The following is a 23067-nucleotide window of genomic DNA, read 5'->3' as shown; positions in this document are numbered from 1 at the left end:
TTGACAGTTCCCTTTCGAAAGGGAACTCTACACTACGTCAGAATGACGCTATGGGGAACGCCTCAGGCGTGACAGGTGTCTGAAATAAATATCAACTCACGTCAATTATGTTGACCGGCGACAGCCCGTGAATCATCAGCTTGATTGATTAACGCGCAACCTGGATGTATAAAGGGAAGCCTTGCATACATGACAACATCTTTTCGTCTTCAGGGACTGTTTGTCTGTATTGAGAATATCGCTGAAGCGCGCGGGAGGCTCTCTCGAGAGCCTCTTGTGCAAACTGTGAGCGTTTTTAATTTAAAAATGCTCCGCTTTCGCGGACCCTTTTCTCGAGGGAGGAGGGTTCAGCATCTGAGCTGTGGTGCGTGCGATCTGTGAAACAATACTGTTTGGGTACGAGGCGTTCACAGTCAGTTCCTAAGGGTGCTGGCAGTGTTCATCAAGAAATATCTCGGCGCGCGTGAGAAAGAAAAAATCCGTGCGCTGTCGGATGTTTCAACCTCGCACCTGTTGACTTTCTTCTCGAGGGATGAAAGCCATATATTTTTTAACGGCTCTTTTCTCGCGCTTGCCGAGGCAGTGTGTAGATTACGAGAACGTATAAATGTTAAAACAGTATTGTCTGGTGAGTATGGCTGCATTTAATTCTATGAATTAAAATGATGGAATATTATCTGACTTTTAAGAAGTTAGATATTTAGTAATTCAGCCTATCATCCAGATCGCGTTATCCAGTGTTTTTGGCTGCATTTTAATTGAAAAATGAGCAGTGAACAAAAAGAGCAGGTGTAATTCTGGTCTTTTTGTAAAATGTGAAATTAACATATTTCTGTTTCTTTTCAGACCACATCTCCTGTTTTAGAGTCTGGGGCAAAATGTTTTGGGAGTAAATCTAAAGATTTTTTTTGATGGTCAGGTAGTAGGTCTTAACAGGCCTCCTTGACCAGACAGTCCCCATTTTGCAACCGGACAGTGCTTGGGCCTCCCTGAGGTGAGCTCCCAGGAATTGACTGTCAAGGAGTAATGTGGTTATCAGGTTATAGGCCTCACTAGGCCTTCCTGAATATGAGCTTCCACATACTATGGTTAAATGAGCTCCCACATATTATGGTTATCAGGTCATAGGCCTCACTAGGCCTTCCTGAATATGAGCTCCCACATACTGTGGTTATCAAGTTATAGGCCGCTCCAGGCCTTCTTGAATATAGCTCCCATATAATGTGGTTATCAGGTCATAGGCCTCACTAGGCCTTCCTGAAAATGAGCTCCCACATACTGTGGTTGAATATGAGCTCCCACATTCTGTGGTTATCAAGTTATAGGCCTCACCAGGCCTTCTTGAATATGAGCTCCCACATACTGTGGTTGAATATGAGCTCCCACATTCTGTGGTTATCAAGTTATAGGCTTCACCAAGCCTTCTTGAATATGAGCTCCCACATACTGTGATATGAGCTCCCACATTCTGTGGTTATCAAGTTATAGGCTTCACCAAGCCTTCTTGAATATGAGCTCCCACATACTGTGGTTATCAGGTCATAGGCCTCACCAGGCCTTCCTGAGTATGAGCTCCCACATACTGTGGTTGAATATGAGGTGAGGTGTCAGGTGTCCACATGTCAGGTTACATGCCTCACCGGCCTTCCTGAATGTGAGCTCCCACATACTGTGGTAATCAGGTTACAGGCCTCATCAGGCCTTCCTGGTTATGAGCTCCCACATACTGTGGTCGCCAGGTTACAGGCCTCATCCGGCCTTCCTGGTTATGAGCTCCCACATACTGGGATATCAGGTTACAGGCCTTACTAGGCCTTCCTGAATATGAGCTCCCATACACGGTGGTCGCCACGTTACAGGCCTCGCCAGGCCTTCCTGGTTATGAGCTCCCACATACTGTGGCGCCAGGTTACAGGCCTCACCGGCCTTCCTGGTGATGGGCTTCTACATGTCAGGTTGCAGGCCTCACCCGGCCTTCCTGAATATGAGCTCCCACATAATGTGGTCATCAGGTTACAGGCCTCATCCGGCCTTCCTGGTTATGAGCTCCCACATACTGTAGTCGCCAGGTTATAGGCCTCACCAGGCCTTCTTGGTTAGGAGTTTTTCACATGTCAGGTTTCGGGCCTCGCCGGCCTTCCTGAATGTGAGCTCCCTCATACTGTGGTTGTACATGAGCTCCCACATACTGTAGTCGCCAGGTTATAGGCCTCACAGGCCTTCTTGGTTAGGAGTTTTCACATGTCAGGTTTCGGGCCTCGCCGGCCTTCCTGAATGTGAGCTCCTACATACTGTGAGCTTCCACTTACTGTGGTTATCAAGTTATAGGCCTTACCAGGCCTTCTTGATTATGAGCTCCCACATACTGTGGTTGAATATGAGCTCCCACATTCTGTGGTTATCAAGTTTTAGGCCTCACCAGGCCTTCTTGAATATGAGCTCCCACATACTGTGGTTATCAGGTCATAGGCCTCACTAGGCCTTCCTGAGTATAGCTCTCACATACTGTGGTTGAATATGAGCTCCCACATTCTGTGGTTATCAAGTTTTAGGCCTCACCAGGCCTTCTTGAATATGAGCCTCCACATTCTATGGTTATCAGGTCAGAGGCCTCACCAGGCCTTCCTGAATGAGAGCTTCCACATATTTTGGTTGAATATGAGCTCCCACTTACTGTGGGTATCAAGTTATAGGCCTCACCAGGCCTTCTTGAATATGAGCTCCCACATACTGTGGTTATCAGGTCATAGGCCTCACTAGGCCTTCCTGAGTATAGCTCTCACATACTGTGGTTGAATATGAGCTCCCACATTCTGTGGTTATCAAGTTTTAGGCCTCACCAGGCCTTCTTGAATATGAGCCTCCATATTCTATGGTTATCAGGTCAGAGGCCTCACCAGGCCTTCCTGAATGAGAGCTTCCACATATTTTGGTTGAATATGAGCTCCCACATGCTGTGGTTGTCAGGTCACAGGCCTCACTAGGCCTTCCTGAGTATGAGCTCCCACATACTGTGGTTGAATATGAGCTCCCACATACTGTAGTTGCCAGGTTATAGGCCTCACCAGGCCTTCCTGGTTACGAGCCTCCACATGTCAGGTTACAGGCCTCATCGGCCTTCCTGAATGTGAGCTCCTACATACTGTGGTCATCAGGTTACAGGCCTCATCTGGCCTTCCTGGTTATGAGCTCCCACATTCTGTGGTTATCAGGTCAGAGGCCTCACCAGGCCTTCCTGAGTATGAGCTCCCACATACTGTGGTTGTATATGAGCTCCCACATACTGTAGTCGCCAGGTTATAGGCCTAACCAGGCCTTCTTGGATAGGAGCCTTCACATGTCCGGTTACAGGCCTCGCCGGCCTTCCTGAATGTGAGCTCCTACATGCTGTGAGCTTCCACTTACTGTGATTATCAAGTTATAGGCCTCACCAGGCCTTCTTGAATTTGAGCTCCCACGTGCGGTGGTCGTTAGGTCACAGGCCTCACCGGCCTTCCTGAGTTTTAACCTTCCACAATTAGTGGTCACCAGGCTTTAGGCCTCTGCGGCCTTCCTGGTTATGAGTTCTTTCATGTCAGGTGGCAGGCCTCACCAGGCCTTACTGAATGAGAACTCCCACGTATTGTGTCTATCAGGTTGCAGGCTTCTTCTGGCTTTCCTGATTATAGGTTCCCACGTACGGTGGTTCCCTGGTTACAGGCCTCACCAGGCCTTCCTGGGTTTGAGCTTTTACATGTCAGGTTACAGGCCTCATCCGGCCTTCCCGAATGTGGGCTCACACATACTGTGTTTTTAGAGTGATGAAGTACGAGCAAACCTTTACTTCATTCCTTTTTGGTACATACGTTCCGTACCTTTTTTAAACCATGCTTATGGTAAGTCACACGACTTATGTCTTGTGTATTTTCTAAATCCATTTTCTATGGTAAGGGTCATGCGCGTATCGCTTCTGTCCCTTCCTATGTGGCTCAGACCCTGGTCTTACTTCCTGTCGTCACTTTATTACGACAGATGTTTTTCTCTAGCTAACTTCCACATTCTGATGAGCTCCCACACACTGTGGTCACCGTGTTACAGGCCTCACCGGCCTTCCCGAGTATGAGCTCCCACATGCTGTGGTCGCCAGGTTAGAGGCCTCATCAGGCCTTCTTGGGTTCAGAATGGCTAAGTACATGCACTTTCTTTCATGTACTTTCTATTTCCATTTTTTATGGTAAGGGTTGTGCGCTGTACGCTTTATTCCCTTTCTGAAAGTGAGCTCCCACATCCTGTGGTCGCCAGGTTAGAGGCCTCACCGGCCTTCCTGATATGAGCTCCCACATGATGTGGTCGCCAGGTTAGAGGCCTCACCGGCTTTCCTGATATGAGCTCCCACATGTTGTGGTTGCCAGGTCAGAGGCCTCACCGGCCTTCCTGAAGGTAAGCTCCCACATATTGTGGTTGAATACAAGCTCCCCCATGTTGTGGTCGCCAGGTTAGAGGTCCTACCAGGCCTTCCTGGAGGTAGCTCCCTTTAGGCCCTCACAGGCCTCCTCAGTGTTTTGAAACACAAACACTGGGTAGATCCATGGATCGAGTAGAGAGACTCCCCTCGCTGGCAAGGGTTGTAAAGCACTATGCTGAGTCATACTCTCCAGGATGTCCCGTCTCTGAGATCCGGGCTGAGTGGTTCACTGCCTGTTCTGCAGTCCCTCGGGTTGGATGCCTTCTTAAGGCAAGTGTCCAGAGGCTCTGTCTTCAGACAGACAGGAAGTGGCCAGACTCTAGTGTCTTATGTAGTGACACCAGGTCAGGCCTGCCTGGTGGTATTTCAGGTGGCACGCTCCCCTGAATAGTGACTGGCTGGGAGTCCCCTGGGCCCCCTAGCCACACTCCCTAGAAGGGACCCCTTCTTTTGGAAGCTGTGGTCCTAAGCCTTTGAGCTGGCCCAGATATACCCCCCATTAACTATGTTCTGGCGGTTTCTTGGTTCATTAGCTTGGGTGATGACCGGTAGGGAGTGCTGTCACTGACAGCCCGATGTGACCTAAGGGTGAGTGGTTCCAGTGTTTTCTGAATTACTGGTTCGGACAGTTGTCACTGCCTTTGGGCATGCACTCCCCTCAGCATGGTGGCGTTGGTATATCGTTCCCCATAGCGTCATTCTGACGTAGTGTAGAGTTCCCTTTCGAAAGGGAACGTCTCAGGTTACGACTGTAACCTATGTTCCCTGAGAACAGGGAACGAGACACTACGTCTTCCTGCCATGCCTCGGGGCCTGCCTGCAACAGTCCCTTCAGACGATAGGATGTTGTCATGTATGCAAGGCTTCCCTTTATACATCCAGGTTGCGCGTTAATCAATCAAGCTGATGATTCACGGGCTGTCGCCGGTCAACATAATTGACGTGAGTTGATATTTATTTCAGACACCTGTCACGCCTGAGGCGTTCCCCATAGCGTCATTCTGACGTAGTGTCTCGTTCCCTGTTCTCAGGGAACATAGGTTACAGTCGTAACCTGAGACGTTTTGTTGTCGACTGAAGTTAGCTATACTAGTTAGAAAGATTAGCTCTCACTAGGCACGCTACCATGGCTGTTAACTGATTTTACTGTTTAAATAGTAGCAGGCTAGGACTAAAGTGGACTTGGCTGCTGGTGTCTAGAAAGTGCTAGGGCTTTGAAAGTTGTAAAAAGGTTCACAGTGTACGGCACCAATGTATGTATGGGCCGGGGCTGTCAAATTGGATGTTGTGAACTTACTCAACTACATTACGCTATCCTATCTAGCCTAGAAGACTTGATCTACTGCCGTTCGTGTTGTTACATGTAACGTTAGCCCAGAGCAGTGGTTGTCGGAAAGTCATATTTTACAACTTTCAAAGTCCTAGCACTTTCTAGACACCAGCAGAAACGAAGGTAGCGTGCCTAGTGAGAGCTAATCGCGTAGCTGCTAGCAGCTTCGTCTTTCTAACTAGTAAGTTATAGCTAACGTTAGTCGACAACAAAACTATGTCAATAGCTAAAACAATCGAGTGAAATATAATCCAAGTAAACCACCGACTCCTCTAGACATGGCCTCATCGTCTAGTTTGTCATACTGTGAGTGTGTTAATGACAAAAAAAATAGGTTATATTTGGTAATTCCACGAGATAGTGGTAGATGTCTGGATATATTGGATTGGGGATGTAAAAAAAATGTCTTGCATCACAATAAGTGTATTGATTGTCAAAACATTTTAGTAACTAAACAAAATTGTATTAAGTTTAGTGACAACATGTTACAATGTTTACATGGTACAATTTCTGATAAGCTATGTTTTTTTTTTATTATACCTTGACACAAATTTCACAATAAAGTTCAGATCTTGTGATTTGATTCAATATGGACTCATCTGGATAAATATTAGGTAACGTAGGCCTACACAAGATAGGCGTACATTTTTCTCAAGAGAAAAAAAACTCACCTAATGCTGTAAACATAGCCTAGAGAGCCCTATCTAGTATTATTTAAGATTAAAAATAACTCAAATTAAATATAATGCATTTTTTATTATAACAACCTTATTTAATGATATAAGTAAAAATATAATAAATATGTAATAGTAGCCATACACATATTTAGCAAAATACTCTCTATAGCTCCTTTTTTTTTCGCTTAACTTTAACTAACGTGCTAGCTTATATTATGGTCATTAAATGGATTTCCTGAGGCAAATGTTATGTGACAGCTGTTCAGTTGACCCTTTCCGCGGTTGAAAAACACTGATTGATCGATATTATGTATGAGGAAAATACATTTTGGTAAGTTGTACTGTATCTTTCAACGTTGTTCATTCGTGTTTATTTACTATTAGCTAGTAGAGATGATCGTTCACGTTCCGCTAGGGATCTGTCATTTACAAGTACCAAAACGGTATTTAGTGTTTGAATTTCGTAATAAAATTGACAGAATCTGATTTTTTAGATAAAGATTTTTTTATATCATAAATAACCTGCTCTGTTGTGCCATTTTTGCTATCAAGAAACTTGGCAGATCTAGAGCGCGTTCTGTTCTCAGGGGAATCCGTTTGTTTTCCCCCAAAAAGGGGCGTTACCCTTCGATGACGCAAAAGTAGCGTTGGTCTATAGTGGGCCGACCTAAAGCCGACGTAACGGAGCTGGGAAATAGAGCACTGACTGACAAGAGATCTGCCTACGCCTGGCCGACGCCTTTGCGATGTTATAGGGAGGGAGGCCGACGCTCGATGTTGGGCCAACGTCGGCCCGACGTACGTGTGCTATCTGGGTATGTTATTGTTAAGCCCCACAAAAGACACAAAAACATTATAAAGCACCATAAAGTTTTCGTGCACTATATTAAAAGTGTTCAGAAGCCATTCCATAGTATGATGTGAGGTAGAAATTAATATTTAAGTCGTTAAATTCAAGTTCACTTTTCCCTCAGCTGCGGCTGTCAATCATTCTCCATTCAGCATTCAAACAGCGCATTGCGTTCGGATACGACAGTTAACACGATGAAACTCTTTAAAGGGGGGGTGAAATGCTCATTTTCAGTCAATCTCCTGTTAATCTTGAGTACCTATAGAGTAGAGGAGGGTTGTCTTGCCCTGGCAACCAAAAACCCACTTCTTTGGTGACATTGACTTCCCTAAAGCCTCAGCCGAGCAATGGCGTACTGCTTTCCCTCTCTTCTCTCTCTGTCTGGTCTACGAGTGCGCGCACGCCCGCGGAGAAGTGCCCTTAGGACCCATATAAGGAAATTCCGCCCCATCTTACGTGACACAGGCCCATACTCGAAAAAAACTTTTTTGAAACTTGTGACAAACCGGAAGGACAATTTTTGGCACAGAAATACTCCTTCAAACGTACAATTTAATTTTTGAAACTTTGTCCATGTTTAGCATGGGAATCCAACTCTTTAACAGTGTAAAAAACTCAGTATGCATAAAATAGCATTTCATCCCCCCTTTAAGATGATTCAATGTTACTATTATTATACTATTTATTATTATACTATTATTATACTTGATCTGTAGATAAAGGTCTATGGTTTCACACTTAAAATTACTTTATCTTGCTGGACTTTATTGCTGTACCTTAATCATGTTTCTTTCTACCGGGTGTATGTTAGATGGAAGATCTAACCACTGACTGATAAAACAGCGACACTTTAGTGATCATGTCGTGTTGCTGTTTTATCAGTCAGTGGTTAGATCAGCGTAGCAGTCTATTTAATCGGGACAGGGAGGTCCCGTACGGGACAAATAAATTAGACCCAAAATACGGGACGTCCCGGTTAATTCAGGACAGTTGGTAACCCTAAAGACCCTTTCACACTGGACGCGATTTTGACGCACGAATAATTTGCGCGACGGTTTTATTTCTTGATCTGCTGTTTGTGTTATGAGTGCTTCCACACTATGGAGGGTTTATTGGGTCAGATTTAAAACTAAAAGTCTAAAACTAAAAGTCTTAAACAAAAACTAAAAGTAATGAGTGCTTCCACACCGAACGTGAATGTGCTGCGACGAAAAAATGACTTTTATTTTTTTAGTTTCGATGTCGATTTTTTTTTTTTACTTTTGCGGTGACAGAAAAGGCTTCAGCGAATCGCATAATACAAATGATTGTGACCCTTTTTTGGGATTGTGTTCATGTAGAGCAGGGATAGGCAACTCCGGTCCTGGAGGGCCACTGTCCTGCAGAGTTTAGCTTCAGCCCTGATAAAAACTCACCTGCCTGTATCTATCTAGTAATCCTGAAAACACTGATTGCCTTGTTCAGGTGTGTTTAATTGGGGTTGGAGCTAAACTCTGCAGGACAGTGGCCCTCCAGGACCGGAGTTGCCTATCCCTGATGTAGAGCATACTTTTTAGGAAGACATTTTGTCTGTTTGTACGTGCTTCTTTATTAGTAATTTTTGTTTGGTGTATAACGGATGTCTTATTTGGATTTTATAACTCTGACAACAATCTAAAAGACAAGTACTTTCTTAAATCAGTTTATTTTTCTAGCCAAGTTTTTAAAAAAAAAAGTGTAAAATTTTGTCTGTCAAACCTCTTTTTGTTATTATTTGCAAAGACCTGGGCTGCCTTTCCCAAAAGCATCGTAAGCCTAAGTTGATCGTAAAAACGATCGTACGACTGATCTTAATATTACGGTCTGTTTCCCAAAAGCATCGTAGCTTAAGTAGCACTTAAAAATCTTCGTAGAACTATGAGTGCTCTGGAGTAATCGTACATCCCAAAGTGCATCGTAAGAAGACAGAGTTATGAGGACACCTGCAGGACAACCGGCAGATTACACCTTTAACTTTATTCAAATGCAATGTGATTATAATATAAGGTTTTGATTGTACTTTATTGTACACTTTAGTACTCTTTTTTTTTTTTTTTTTTTTTTTTTTTTTGTTGGTTAAATTAATGTATAAATTAAATAATTAAAAAGGTCAGAAAACAAAACAAAAAATAGAAATAATTTAATCTAATAATTTTAATTAAAATTAAATGAATGAACAAAAAAATAAAAATCTCCTCTAAAAGGACATTAATTTAATCTTTTTGAAAGGTATATTTTTTTCTTTTTTTTTTGGTTCATCCATTTTGTCAGTGCCTCCGCCTGTAGGTGCTTTATATAAACTTGTCTTGATTGCTAATCCACAACAGATGACAATTATTAGGTTAACGTTCAGAATACGATTCCATATAAGGTTATGTTTCAGCAATTCACAAATGGACAGCGACTCTTAAGTAGCACATAGAGCGCGTTCTCGCGGGTTCATGTAAAGTGCATTTTTGGGAAACGCTCGTGGAATTGCTGCGAGCGTTCGTAACTTTGCACATAGAAAGCGCTCTTAAGAGTACATACATCGTTATCGGGAAACCCGGCCCTGAATTGTTATTTTGGGTACTATCTCTTCTTCCAACAATGCCAAAGCTTTAAAGTCTGTTACATTGTGCACAAAGTATAATATTTATGGTTTTTTAAAAATGGAAACAAAAAGGGACTCCATGCGTTTCTCTCTCTTGAATTTATTTTAAAAAATATGTTTCCCCTGGCTAAATTTATTATTACTTATTTTTATTTTTTTGTCTGTTTATTTTACTTGCTTTTTATTTAACTTGCTTTCACTGGCTTTTTGTCTATTGTTTATAATTATATTATTGTTGGTTAATTCTGTTTTGAGTTGTAACTATGTATTTGCAGTTATATCTGTTCAATTAAAAAAATCATCTTATAGTGTTAAAGCAACAGGACGATCAAGTGAACTACATATGATTTACTGTGAGTATATGTCGCTGCATCAGCAACTACACAGTCACTGTCTGTGAATAAAGCAACATGCAGCATAACATCAGGTGATCAGTGTTTGCTTTAGTTGGGCTCTTGACCCTTCAGTTTTTAACATGAGTATTTCTCTGGCTGCTTTAACTGTGTGTCTGTGACACATTTGTTATGGTAGGAATCCAAGAGAAACTCAGATCAGATGATCTCGGTCACTTTCAGTGATGATAGTCATGTAGTGGCCTGATGTACTGATACCATCTGAAGTCTAATAGTGATTAATAGTCTAAAGTGATTAAAGGATTAGTTCGGTTTCAAATAAAAAAAATCCTGATAATTTACTCACCCCATGTCATCCAAGACATCAAGAATCAGCGTATGAATCACAACAATGTGTGCAACAAAAAAAAATTGTTTTTTTTGTATGGCAGCCATTACTGACACTCATTTGACTGTTTTTTTTATGATTTTTACATTCATACTCCATATTTTCTGTCTCTTTCAGAGATGTCGGAGATCAGCTCCAGTCCAGATGATCCAGTGATCCGGGTTCTTCTGATGGGCAGGAAGGGTTCTGGGAAAAGCTCATCTGGAAACACTATACTGAGAGAAAAGAGGTTTACAATCCACAAACAGAAGAAGAAACATGAAGCTGAAGTGTGTGAGGGTAAAACACAGATTGGAGAGAAGCAGGTGTGTGTGATTGATTCTCCAGATCTGCTGGATCCAGATCTGAATAAAGAGAAACTGGAGAAGATGAAGGATCAGCTGATCTCTGGATGTTCATCAGGACTCAGTGCAGTTCTGCTCATCGTTCCTCTAGAGGAACCTGTGGGAAATGAGGAAGAGATCCTGGATTATATCAAGTGTTTATTAGGTCCTGAAGTTCATAAGTACATCATGATTCTGTTCACACGTGGAGATGAACTGGAGGATCTGGATCAGACCATTGAGGAATATCTACAACACCAAGATCATGAGGATCTCCAGCGACTGGTGACTGAGTGTGGAGGACAGTTTCATTGTTTCAACAACAAGTGTAAATCAGGCGGTCAGATACAAGAACTACTGCAGAAGATTGAAGGAATGATGATGAAGAATGATGGGAAATATATCATGAAACAGATGAAGATGAGTGAAAGCAAAGACCATCCTCGTGTCTTTTGTAAGTTTTAAATTTTTTTGTCCTTTATAGTTGCCGTGAATCATAGAAACATATGCCAGTTTACACCACTAGAATGTCAGTCATCATATTAAAGGGACAGTTCACCCAAAAATGAACATTTCATCATTTACTCTCATATCTCCCTCATGTTGCTCCAGACCTGTATGAGTTTGTTTCTTCTGATGAACTAAAAACAACATACTCAACATTCTTCAAAATATCTTCTCTTGCGTTCAACAGAAGAAAACTCAAGCTGGTTTGGAACGACATAAAGCAAATAATTTAATTAATAATCTATTTATTACTTCCCTTCTTTTGAAACTGTGATTTCATTTGTCTAAGTAAATGATGACAGAATTCTTATTTTCGGGTGAACTATCCCTTTATGGGAGTCATTGAGTCTGTTCTCTTAGTGATTGATGCTTATGTTGTAGTTTCAGGAGAAGATCCAGATAAGATTGATGTGATTCCTGAGAGGAAAGACCAGATCAGACTGGTTCTGCTGGGAAAAACTGGATGTGGGAAAAGTGCCACTGGAAACACCATCATCGGCAGAAACGTGTTTAAATCTTTAACCAGTGCAAACTTTGTGACGAAACAGTGTCAGGCAGAAACTACAGTGAGGTTTGGTAAAGAGATCTCAGTGATTGACACTCCTGGACTTTATGATCTCAGTGAAGATGAGATTAAAACTGAAATAGTGAAATGCATAATGTTATCCTTTCCTGGACCACACACTTTCATTATCGTCATTAGAGTGGGTCGATTCACTGAGGAGGAGAAAAACACATTGGAGACGCTCAAAGAAGTGTTCGGAGAAGAGATACTAAAATACACCATGATCATCTTCACTCATAAAGATCAGTTAGAGAAGGAGAATAAAACCATTGAAGAGTTTCTACAGGAAAGTGATCCAGATCTTCAATCCCTCATACAGAGCTGTGGAAACCGGTTCTTCTGTTTAGATAATGAGTCTACCAGTTTCCCACAGTTCAAAGAGCTGATCGGAAAAATAGAGAAGATGGTAGAAGAGAATGGAGGAACACACTTCACCAATGACATGTTTGAGGAAGCAGAGAAACACATTCAGGAGATTCAGAAGCAGAATTTAGATGAGAAATGTGAGCAAATTGATCCCTCAATCATGTGGGCAGAAGTTTGCGGATTCGTCTCGACACAGAGCTGTGATGATTGCTGCTGCTGCTGCTACGGGCTTTATTGTTATTTCGGCTTTCATTCTGAAACGTGTATTACCATCAAACACTGGACAAAGGCTTTTGCAGACTGTGAAATCTGTTCCCAAGGAGAAGCTAATACAGAAGTGTGTAATTCAGTTAGACAAACCATTAATGATCCTACAGAAGCGTATTGAAGCTCCAGCAACCTGTTGTGCCTTTTCTCAAAGCTTCAGCTTGTAAATAATGTAAACCTAAACATTGTAAGTCTCTATTATATTGTATTATTTTAAGAAAGCTAATGGGTTTTATATGCTCCATGAACTGTTATAATCAAATCCCCAATGATACACTCCAATACTGGAATACACTAAACTCATGTAAACTAAGATTTAAACTCTATATTTCCTGAGGAATATTGTGAAAAAATAACAACATAAAACTTCTTTATCAAAAGGCTGTATCTATATGATGGGATTTAAAGGGTTATTCTTAACAATATTAAACAGCATGATTTACATGTATATTTAATTGATAAAAAATAATAAACCCTTTCTGTTTTAAACCACTTGCACCCTAGTTTTGATAATGGTACTTATTGCAATACAATATAGTCACATATAGCAATGCTCTCACACATATTTTGCTATTTGAACTGCATTTAAGGCAAAGGCAAATGTACTCGCTTACTCAACTTCATGTTGTGTAAGTCATAATGAATGTGACAAACTCAAACATTGTGCAAGAGAAAGACATAAGGAGAAAAGGTTTATTATTTACTGGTGTTGCAGTCAGTCACCGATTGATTTCTGATTAATTAAGATTATTGAGATTGTATTTTGAAATATTTCTTGTGATTATTCTGTCAAAATAAAAATGTCCCACCTGTCGTGTTTGTTCAGTCGGTTTTGTAGATGCAACGTGTCTTCAGCAGATCATGAAAATGCTGTTTCAAAACCTATAGTGAGTTCCCTACTCATTCAGCATTCAGAAAGAAGCTTAATATGTAGGGAGCAGAGTAGAATAGAGCAGAATAAAGTAGGATAGAATAGAGCAGAATAAAGTTATTTATTGTTATTATACACAGGTGCAATAAAACTGTTCTTTATGCATGTATGAAACATTCACAATAAGATGAAAAGCATTAATTTAGAAACAAACTTTAAGCATCATTAATAGAGATATCTGCAGTATGATACAAATAATACTGCAAATATCCTCTTATTTTAATGTTCATAAACTGTTAATAGTTTAACATTACAGCATGTGTTAATATTTCCCCTGTCTAATCAAACCCAAACAGACATATATGACTGATGTTTTAAACCTCATGTTATTAAGTTACAATGTAATCATTTATATTATTTTACCATGGTTTGGAAGATAGATTTTTTTTTTCTTCTTGTTTTAAGCTTACAAGGCATTGAATGTGATACTGTTAAACGTATTGCACCCTTATACATTGTATTACGGTATTGACTACCTGTATTGTTTTATTTGGAGGTATACGGTTATGTACGTGATGACGTTACGTTTTACGTTACATGCTTCTAAGTAAGTTGAGAGAGCAGTGAACTGATGTTATGTTCAAGTGAAGCTTGCTAAATAAAAATCCTGCCAAGAGGATAAACAGCACTGAACAGCGTTTCGTTTGTTTTTCCTGCACGCAAGTGAGGGTGAATTGCGCAATGCTAAAAACAAAAATGAAAGTATATGGTAATCATGCAATACTATAGTAAGGCACCTGATAGCCCGGCTGTACTATGGTAAAGTGTACCTGGCCTGGGTGGCATTGAAGTGTCCTGTGCTTCTGCTGCTGATGACGAGCTGCTGGACTGAGATCAGAACCAGAACCCACATCAGACTCAGGAACCCGAGCAGCAGAACCACAGCGCAACTCTCGCGCAGAAACTCTCTCTTCACTGCCGGCCTTTGTTCGCGGCTCCGGGGGCCGTTCAGCGCAGCCTCCTCATCGCCAGCGTCCGGCTCCTGGCTCTCCTGGGTTCTGGTTCTGCTGGTTCTCCTAGTTCTGAGGACTGGAGAGTCTCTCTCACTTATCTGCATAATGTCTGGATTGCTCATTAGATCTCACTAAGATCTGCTCTGTTCAGAAACAAACGTATCATAAATCCTTCTTGAAAGCTTTTTTCTTCATTCTCCACTGATCACTGATTCTTTATTTCTTTTGTCTGGACACAAAGAGTCAGTTTGACAGAAAAGAGGAATAACGAGTGTTTTCCTGGTTACTGTAGTAAGAGGGTGGAGTTAATGATTACTCCCACAAGTGATCATTACAGTAATTCCACGCTCACTATCAGGATTTCTGCAGGTTACACTTTAAAGGGATACTCCACTTTTTTCGGAAATATGCTCATTTTACAACTCCCCCAGAGTTAAACAGTTGAGTTTTACCGTTTTAGAATCCATTCAGCCGAACTCCGGATCTGACGGTACCACTTTTAGCATATCTTAGCATAGATCATTGATTCTGAAGAGCCCAGTAGCATTTCTTTCAAAATGACCAAAAAGTTTCAATGGAAAATGAAAAGTTGCGATTTTCTAAGCCTATATGGCTAGGAACTACTCTCATTCCGGAGTAATACTCAAGGAACTGTGCGGCTGTACCATGGGTGCAGCAGGCGTAATGATATGTGACCTGATCCAGCAAAATGAGTCACAGTGACCCAAATTTCAAAATTGAGATTTTGGTATTAATGGAAAGAGGAGTGTCACAGGTCGGGGTGGACTTCCCCTCCCCTTCACAACGTACCACCTCGAGGAGTTACCCAGAGACACGACAGACCAGACAAGATAATATTCAAAAAGCGTATATTTTATTTAATTAAAACAAGTCCAATCTCCACTTAAACCCAGCAGATTACGTGGGTAGTTCACCCAACAGCTCCTCTCGACCGGGGGTATACAATGGGGCAAGTAATGGCAAGGTTTCACACCGTGGTTCCTCTCCAGCCGGACGTAAGTAATAAGGCGGATACTGATACCAATTCACCTAGTAACTCCTCTTCGGCCACAGGTAGGTAAAAGCTCAGGCACTGGCAGGGGTGTCGCGCAGCAACTCCACTTCGGCTGGAGGTAAGTAATGGCTCAGGCGCTGGCAGGGGTTTGTACAGCAACTCCACTTCGGCTGGAGGTAAGTAATGGCTCAGGCGCTGGCAGGGGTTTGTACAGCAACTCCACTTCGGCTGGAGGTAAGTAATGGCCCAGGCGCTGGCAGGGGTTTGTACAGCAACTCCGCTTCAGCTGGGGGTAAGTACTGGAGCACGTGCTAATGGGAAATTGACAGCAAAGGAAGGGGATTACTCATCCCACAGGACAGCATCAACTACTTGAGTGTCGCCCGCGGGAGGGTCGGGCAGGAAATCATCAGCCACGCTCCAGCACTCCGTCGCAGATGGCCACCGAGGCACTCTCTAATTCCCTCCACGGGACACACTCGCTATCTGGGGGCTGCAGCTTCAATCCATACTTCTCCATCGCCCGAAACACCTGCTCCAAATGTTGGAGATGGGATTCAAAGTCCGGGGAGTAAACAATAACATCGTCTAGGTATACTAACGTAGTATCCACCAACTGGCCACCCAGGCACCGCTGCATCAGTCGTTGGAAGGTGGCTGGGGCATTGCAAAGGCCAAAGGGCATCCGGTCCCATTCAAAGAGCCCAAAAGGGGTCGTGAAAGTGGCCTTTTCCTTGTCCCCCTCTTCCACCTGCACCTGCCAATACCCGCTGGCCAGATCTAGAGTGGAGTACCACACGGCTTGAGTCAGGCTGGTGAGGGAATCCTCGATCCGCGGCAGCGGGAAGGCATCCTTCTTGGTCACTTGATTCAGCCTACGATAGTCTACACAGAACCTCCAAGCCCCGGTCTTCTTCCGCACCAGGACGATAGGGGCCGCCCAGGGGCTGCTACTCTCACGGATGATCCCCTTCTCCAGCATCCCCTGTAACAGGGTACGAACCTCGGAGTAAAGGGTTGGTGGCACCGGACGATATCTTTCTCTGCTTGGTGCAGCATCACCGGTAGGAATACGATGTTTCACAGCATCAGTACAACCATAGTCTTCATCATGTACGGAGAATAGGTGCTGCCACTTCGCCAAGAATGCTTGGAGCTGTTGTGTCTGACTCTCCTCTAGCTCCTCCCCCCGCAGGGACTCCCCTAAAAGATGGGCCGGCATACCCTCCCTCAAGGAACCCATGGGCTGCTCCACTCGCGTCAGGGCCACCTCAACCACTGTAGAGCTCACTTGACAGAAATTAACTCTTTCACCATCCCTCACTTGTTGGAGGCCCACCGAGGTAACTCGGGCCAATCGTTGATGGCGGTACAAATTGACTGGATAAGGATGTACATTCCGTATTCTTACGACGACTCGGCCACGCCGAACAGCGGCCAAACCTCGAGCCACCTCCACCACTTGACAATCCAAATGGGGCTCCACGAGCACCCAATCTTCTGGCCCAAACATCCGAACGGGCAACCGAGCCCAAATCACAGCCTCGCTCCGGGCCGGTACAGAAAGAGCGTATCGACAAGTGACCCGGCCTGTGCCTTCACGATCTTCTTGGGAGCTGGCCGTATGAACCCGGCGACAATCCGCAATAATGCGTTCCCACTCACGTTTCTCGGCTGGCGGGGCAGTTTGATTAGGCCTAGTTTGGAACAGTTCCTCCCAACACTCTGAAATGACATTCATGCCCAAAAGAGCTCGATGCGTCCCCAGACAAGGGTCCCGGACAACCACAATTCCTTTCTGTGGTACTGTAACTCCATGAATCTCCAAGTACGTGACCAAGTATCCAACATAAGGAATGTCTAGACCGTTTGCTCCTCGCAAGGTGAGCCAAGGGGCCTCCGCCTCCTGTAAACATTGAGCATTGAACAGTTCTTTGGACAAACTCTCGGAAAATAGGGTAACTTGGGACCCGGTATCCACTAGACATCGGACCTTGACACCGTTCACCTGAATTTCCACGGTGGGGCAGCGCCCAACTAAGTGGTCTCTGGGGGCAGCAGGAAAAGAAGGGTCCATCAAAGGGGTCCCGACCACTTGACCCACAGTGGCCGGTAACTCTAAAAACCCCCCTGTGAACCCCGGCGTGAGCCGCACTGGCGACTATAGTGTCCCGGCTCTCCACAGCCATTACAAATCGGACGACCCTGTGCGTCCCATTGGAATCTGGGGCCAGCCGCCCGTATTGGACGCCTCCCCGGGTCTCGACTCCCATCCGAGTAAGAACGCTCTCGAAGCAAGGGCAGCGGATTTGGCCGCTCTCGGCGAACCTCCTCCAAAAAGGTCTTAGACAACTCGGTCATTTGTTCTCGCACCTCCTTCATGAGTTCTGTGCGTAGGGTCTGTTTCCAATCGGACGGCCCAGGGAGAGTGGAATCGGTCGTTCGGCTGGTGGCCATACAAACGGAGGGGTCCGCTGTTTCCGCATGATCCGTCTCCAGAGCTAAAGCCTGCCTTCGCAAATCCTCAAACGTCAACTCAGGATCTTGGCGGAGCTGTACACGCAAGCTCTGACGGACAGGGCCTTCCCGGAGTCCCAGGAGAAACTGATCTCGTAACAAGGTCTCTTCGCCGCCCAGGCCATGGTCACGTCTCCCCTTCAGCCTCGTAAACTGCTCCCGTAGTCGTAGAGCAAAGGCCCGTAAGGTTTGCTTGGGTCCTTGTTTGCAATTGAAGAACTGCGTCCGTAGGACTGCCACTGGGGTGGCATCACCATACTGCCCGATCAGGAAGTCAAACACAGCTTGTGTCGTAGCTCGAGTTGCTTCGGGTGCGGCCTGCACCTCTCTCCTGGCTTCTCCTTCAAGTGAATTCAAGACAAACTGTAACCTCTGTGGGGCACTCAATCCCTGGAGTCCTGCCAGATACTCAACCTGAGCCCTCCACTCCGATAGGCTCAATTCTGACCCGGGTCCTCCATATCGTTGGGCCCAAGGAGCTCCCATAAAGATGGGCATAACTTGGGGCCGGACCGCAGGCAATTCTTCGTCTGCCATAAGGGGTCTCTGGTCGCTCAACTCGAGGTGGAATCCTGCCGACTACGCCAAATCTGTCACAGGTCGGGGTGGACTTCCCCTCCCCTTCACAACGTACCACCTCAAGGAGTTACCCAGAGACACGACAGACCAGACAAAATAATATTCAAAAAGCGTATATTTTATTTAGTTAAAACAAGTCCAATCTCCACTTAAACCCAGCAGATTGCGTGGGTAGTTCACCCAACAGCTCCTCTCGACCGGGGGTAAACAATGGGGCAAGTAATGGCAAGGTTTCGCACCATGGTTCCTCTCCAGCCGGACATAAGTAATAAGGCGGATACTGATACCAATTCACCTAGTAACTCCTCTTCGGCCACAGGTAGGTAATAGCTCAGGCACTGGCAGGGGTGTCGCGCAGCAACTCCTCTTCGGCTGGAGGTAAGTAGTGGCTCAGGCACTGGCAGGGATTTGCACAGCAACTCTTCTTCGGCTGGAGATAAGTAAGGGCTCGGGTACTGGTAAGGTTTTGCACGGTAACTCCTCTTCGGCTGGAGGTAAGTAGTGGCTCAGGCACTGGCAGGGATTTGCACAGCAACTCTTCTTCGGCTGGAGATAAGTAAGGGCTCGGGTACTGGTAAGATTTTGCACGGTAACTCCTCTTCGGCTGGAGGTAAATGGTGGCTCAGGCACTGGCAGGGGTTTGCACAGCAACTCCTCTTCGGCTGGAGGTAAGTAATGGCTCAGGCGCTGGCAGGGGTTTGTACAGCAACTCCACTTCGGCTGGAGGTCAGTAATGGCTCAGGCGCTGGCAGGGGTTTGTACAGCAACTCCACTTCGGCTGGAGGTAAGTAATGGCTCAGGCGCTGGCAGGGGTTTGTACAGCAACTCCACTTCGGCTGGAGGTACGTAATGGCCCAGGCGCTGGCAGGGGTTTGTACAGCAACTCCGCTTCAGCTGGGGGTAAGTACTGGAGCACGTGCTAATGGGAAATTGACAGCAAAGGAAGGGGATTACTCATCCCACAGGACAGCATCAACTACTTGAGTGTCGCCTCTTTTTGGGATAGAGGGGAGGGTCGGGCAGGAAATCATCAGCCACGCTCCAGCACTCCGTCGCAGATGGCCACCGAGGAACTCTCTCATTCCCTCCACGGGACACACTCGCTATCTGGGGGCTGCCCCCCCTCCACAACCGTCGAGCCGCAGCATCAGTCGGCCTCTTCCCCACAGGACGGTGATGGCCACTTCCACCAACAGGGCAATCCTCCTATATCCACAGGACAACCGTGGTGAGTACCGGACTCAACAATCAACAACTGGATCCTCTTCCACTGAGCGATGATGGCAGCATCCACTAACAGAGGGCGTTTTCTCAATGTTCACAGAACCACAGAAATGTATACAGGTTTCAATCGTCAACGGCTGAGCCTTCTCTCCACAGGACAGCAGCAACAGCATTCAATAGCAAAGGAACGGTTTCTCTATGTCCACAGAACAATCATGGTGAATAGAAGACTTGACATTCAGCAACTGGATCTTCTTACCACAGAGCAGCGATGGCAGTATTCGATGGCAGAGGGCAGTTTCTCTAGGTTCACAGAGCCACAGAAGTGTATACAGGTTTCAATCGTCAACAGCTGAGCCTTCTCTCCACAGGACAGCAGCAACAGCATTCAATAGCAAAGGACAGTTTCTCTACGTTCACAGAACATTCATGGTGAATAGAAGACTTGATATTCAGCAACTGAATCTTCTCACCACAGAGCAGCGATGGCAGTATTCGATGGCAGAGGGCAGTTTCTCTATGTTCACAGAGCCACAGAATTAAATACAGGTTTCAATCGTCAACGGCTGCGCCTTCTCTCCACAGGACAGCAGCAACAGCATTCAATAACAGAGGGCAATTTCTCTATGTTCACAGAACAATCGTGGTGAATCGAAGACTCAACATTCAGCAACTGAATCTTCTTACCACAGAGCAGCGATGGCAGTATTCGATGGCAGAGGGCAGTTCCTCACAGAGTAACGATGGCAATATTCAATGGCAGAGGGCAGTTTCTCTATGTTCACAGAACCACAGAAGTGAATACAAGTTTCAATCATCAACAGCCTTCATAGATCTCTCATAAATCCTCTTCCACTCAGACGGGTTCGAGCTGCATTCCTGCACAGCATATGCTCAACACACAGCAGTTAGTTGATTTCAGTTTGACTTTCAGAACACACGAGTAGATGACTGGAGACCAGGCAGACATAAAACTTCAGTTTCCACACCAGTGCACAATTCAGTCACTTCAAATGATCACACGTGTTCACTTCACATTAGGCACTGCAACTCACATCAACTCACAGTGAATAGGGTCTCTTATCGTGGTCCCAGCCGACACTCTCCGCTCCACTGGCAAACTGTACATCCAAGCTGTGTAGACGGTTGACTATGGAAACACAACTGGCATTGAAAAGTTTCAGAATAGAACTCACCGGACGCCGGGGCAGTTTCACCACATACTAGCAGGTGGCGAACATTACAGGCATAACTTCCTAATAGGACTGGCAGATAACACTTGTCTGTTCGTTGAATTCACACAGTTCAATCATACCACTGCGTCCCAGCTCTTCCTTCCTTACTCACAGTCTTCTCCGTTCTTTAACGATCTGCCCTCTCGTGTACTGCCCGATGTAATCAGTAGATCGACAACAACAGATTTTACTCCAATCTGCGTCCGCCCAAAAGACTTCTTACCCCAAAACTCCAGCACAAAACTTAGACTTCGCTGCCAAACTTCACAAAAGGATTACCCCCTCCTGCCCATCAACCGGATCCTTTTATAATCCCCCTCGTGGCTCAATCTCTGCTCATCGCCCAGCTGTCGCTTGTTTTCCTAATCAGCGAGCTCCGTCAGGCTGTTTACACAGGAAGACCCGGAACTGTTCCGGTGTTACATCGAACTTGCTCCCCCTGGAAACAAGTATAGAGCGGGGGCAGTTCCACTTAATCGTCACCCCGTGACAGGAGACCATACGCTTTCAAATGATATCCAAGTCAAAGTCATACCTTGAATGGTTGTAAAGATATACACATTTGAATTATGGTCGTCTGTCCTCTTTTTCCAATTGAAAACCTGAGAAAATCGCTTTTAAAGTTTTTTGCCCGTTTTTTGTTGATATCTTTCAAAATCCATTGCATTTAAAGGGATAAACTATTTATTGTACAGCTTAATTTGACCAAAGACATTAATATATGCTATTAAACCAGACTGAAGCTCAAATTATTTTAAAGTTTTTATTTTAATAAATAATTTAAAAGGCACTTTTACAAACATTTACTAAAATCAGAAAGATTGAACAGAGGTGCTACAGTTTTCCTTGAGAGGGTGTCTCTCTCTCTCTCTCTCTCTGTGTGTGTGTGTGTGTATGTTTGTGTGTGTGTGAGAGAGAGAGAGAGAGAGAGAGAGAGAGAGAGAGAAAGTGAGAGAGGCAGAGAGACAAGGAAACAGAGAACAAAATACTGTTAGCCTATGCAATATCTTTTTGTAGGCTAGTTGAAAATTGATAACAGTGTAACACATTCATAACGGAGATACCAACAGTTAAATATTGGGTTAAAATAAATCAAACACATTGTAATGGATTCTCCTTGCAGATAAATACACTCACAGAATAATTGCACTCACTCACATCCATACACGATAAATACCACAGGGCTGTCACTGCCGTCGCTGTCATCAGAGGATGACACGTCTCCAGATCCAAAACAATCACTGACTAGCCTTAGATACTCTTGATGACCCGCAGCAGAGCTTAGGTTAGAAGCCTCTAGTGAGTTCAAGACCTTTTGGTGACTTTTTGGCGACTTTGCTCTCTTTTGACAGCGACATTTCTCAAATTAATAATATTTAATCTTTATGAGGAGATCTGCTAGCTTGTTTACACATAGCGCTACGAGTCTGACAGGAGGATGGCTGGACCAATCGCGTGCCGGTCAGTCGAAACGGGGCTTCCCATTGACAAATGATCAGCGTTTGTGTACATTTCTAAGCTTTTTGATTGTTTCTATACAACGTGAAACACCATATTTGGAGAGCAGAGACGTTTGAGGGGATTCCCGGGAAATGCTCAGATGTAAGGAGAGGAGTTAAGAAAAGCAATATTCATTTTCAGCGAATTTAGTAAAACTTTGTAAACTTTATTAGTCATTTAAATACCTTTACTAAATTATCTGGACCACGAAACTTTAGGAGATTATTTTTGAATGTCTGTTCTTTGAAATTTAGCAAAAAAAAAATGTTTTTCAAATTATTATTTCATTGTTTTTCCACATAATCGGCCCATATCTTAAAATAGAACGTTGCGACTTCCGACTCATTTCGCCAGATCAGGGTCACATATGACGCAGCGCCTGAAAATCAGGCGGGAAGGAAGTCGACCGGAAGTTGAAGCCGGCCGCGTGCC

At 44.4% G+C, this 23067-nt stretch overlaps 2 protein-coding genes across 2 annotated transcripts in view; one reads left to right on the top strand and one right to left on the bottom strand.

The window, feature by feature from the left end:
• LOC308700561 (CD276 antigen homolog) overlaps window positions 1-23067 on the bottom strand; it is a 1553888-nt gene that overhangs the window by 599454 nt on the left and 931367 nt on the right. The gene's annotated exons all lie outside the window — the stretch shown is intronic.
• On the top strand, window positions 10773-12802 carry LOC308694943 (GTPase IMAP family member 8-like; the record flags this gene model as incomplete). The annotated part of the gene is made up of 2 exons (XM_081372799.1): window positions 10773-11430; window positions 11865-12802. 2 exons carry the CDS (start codon window positions 10773-10775, stop codon window positions 12800-12802), a joined length of 1596 nt encoding a protein of 531 aa, XP_081228925.1.

This window comes from Scardinius erythrophthalmus (genome assembly GCF_964197995.2).
Source record: "Scardinius erythrophthalmus genome assembly, chromosome: 1".
NCBI lineage: Eukaryota > Metazoa > Chordata > Actinopteri > Cypriniformes > Leuciscidae > Scardinius > Scardinius erythrophthalmus.
This window is presented reverse-complemented; position numbering and strand designations above follow the sequence as displayed.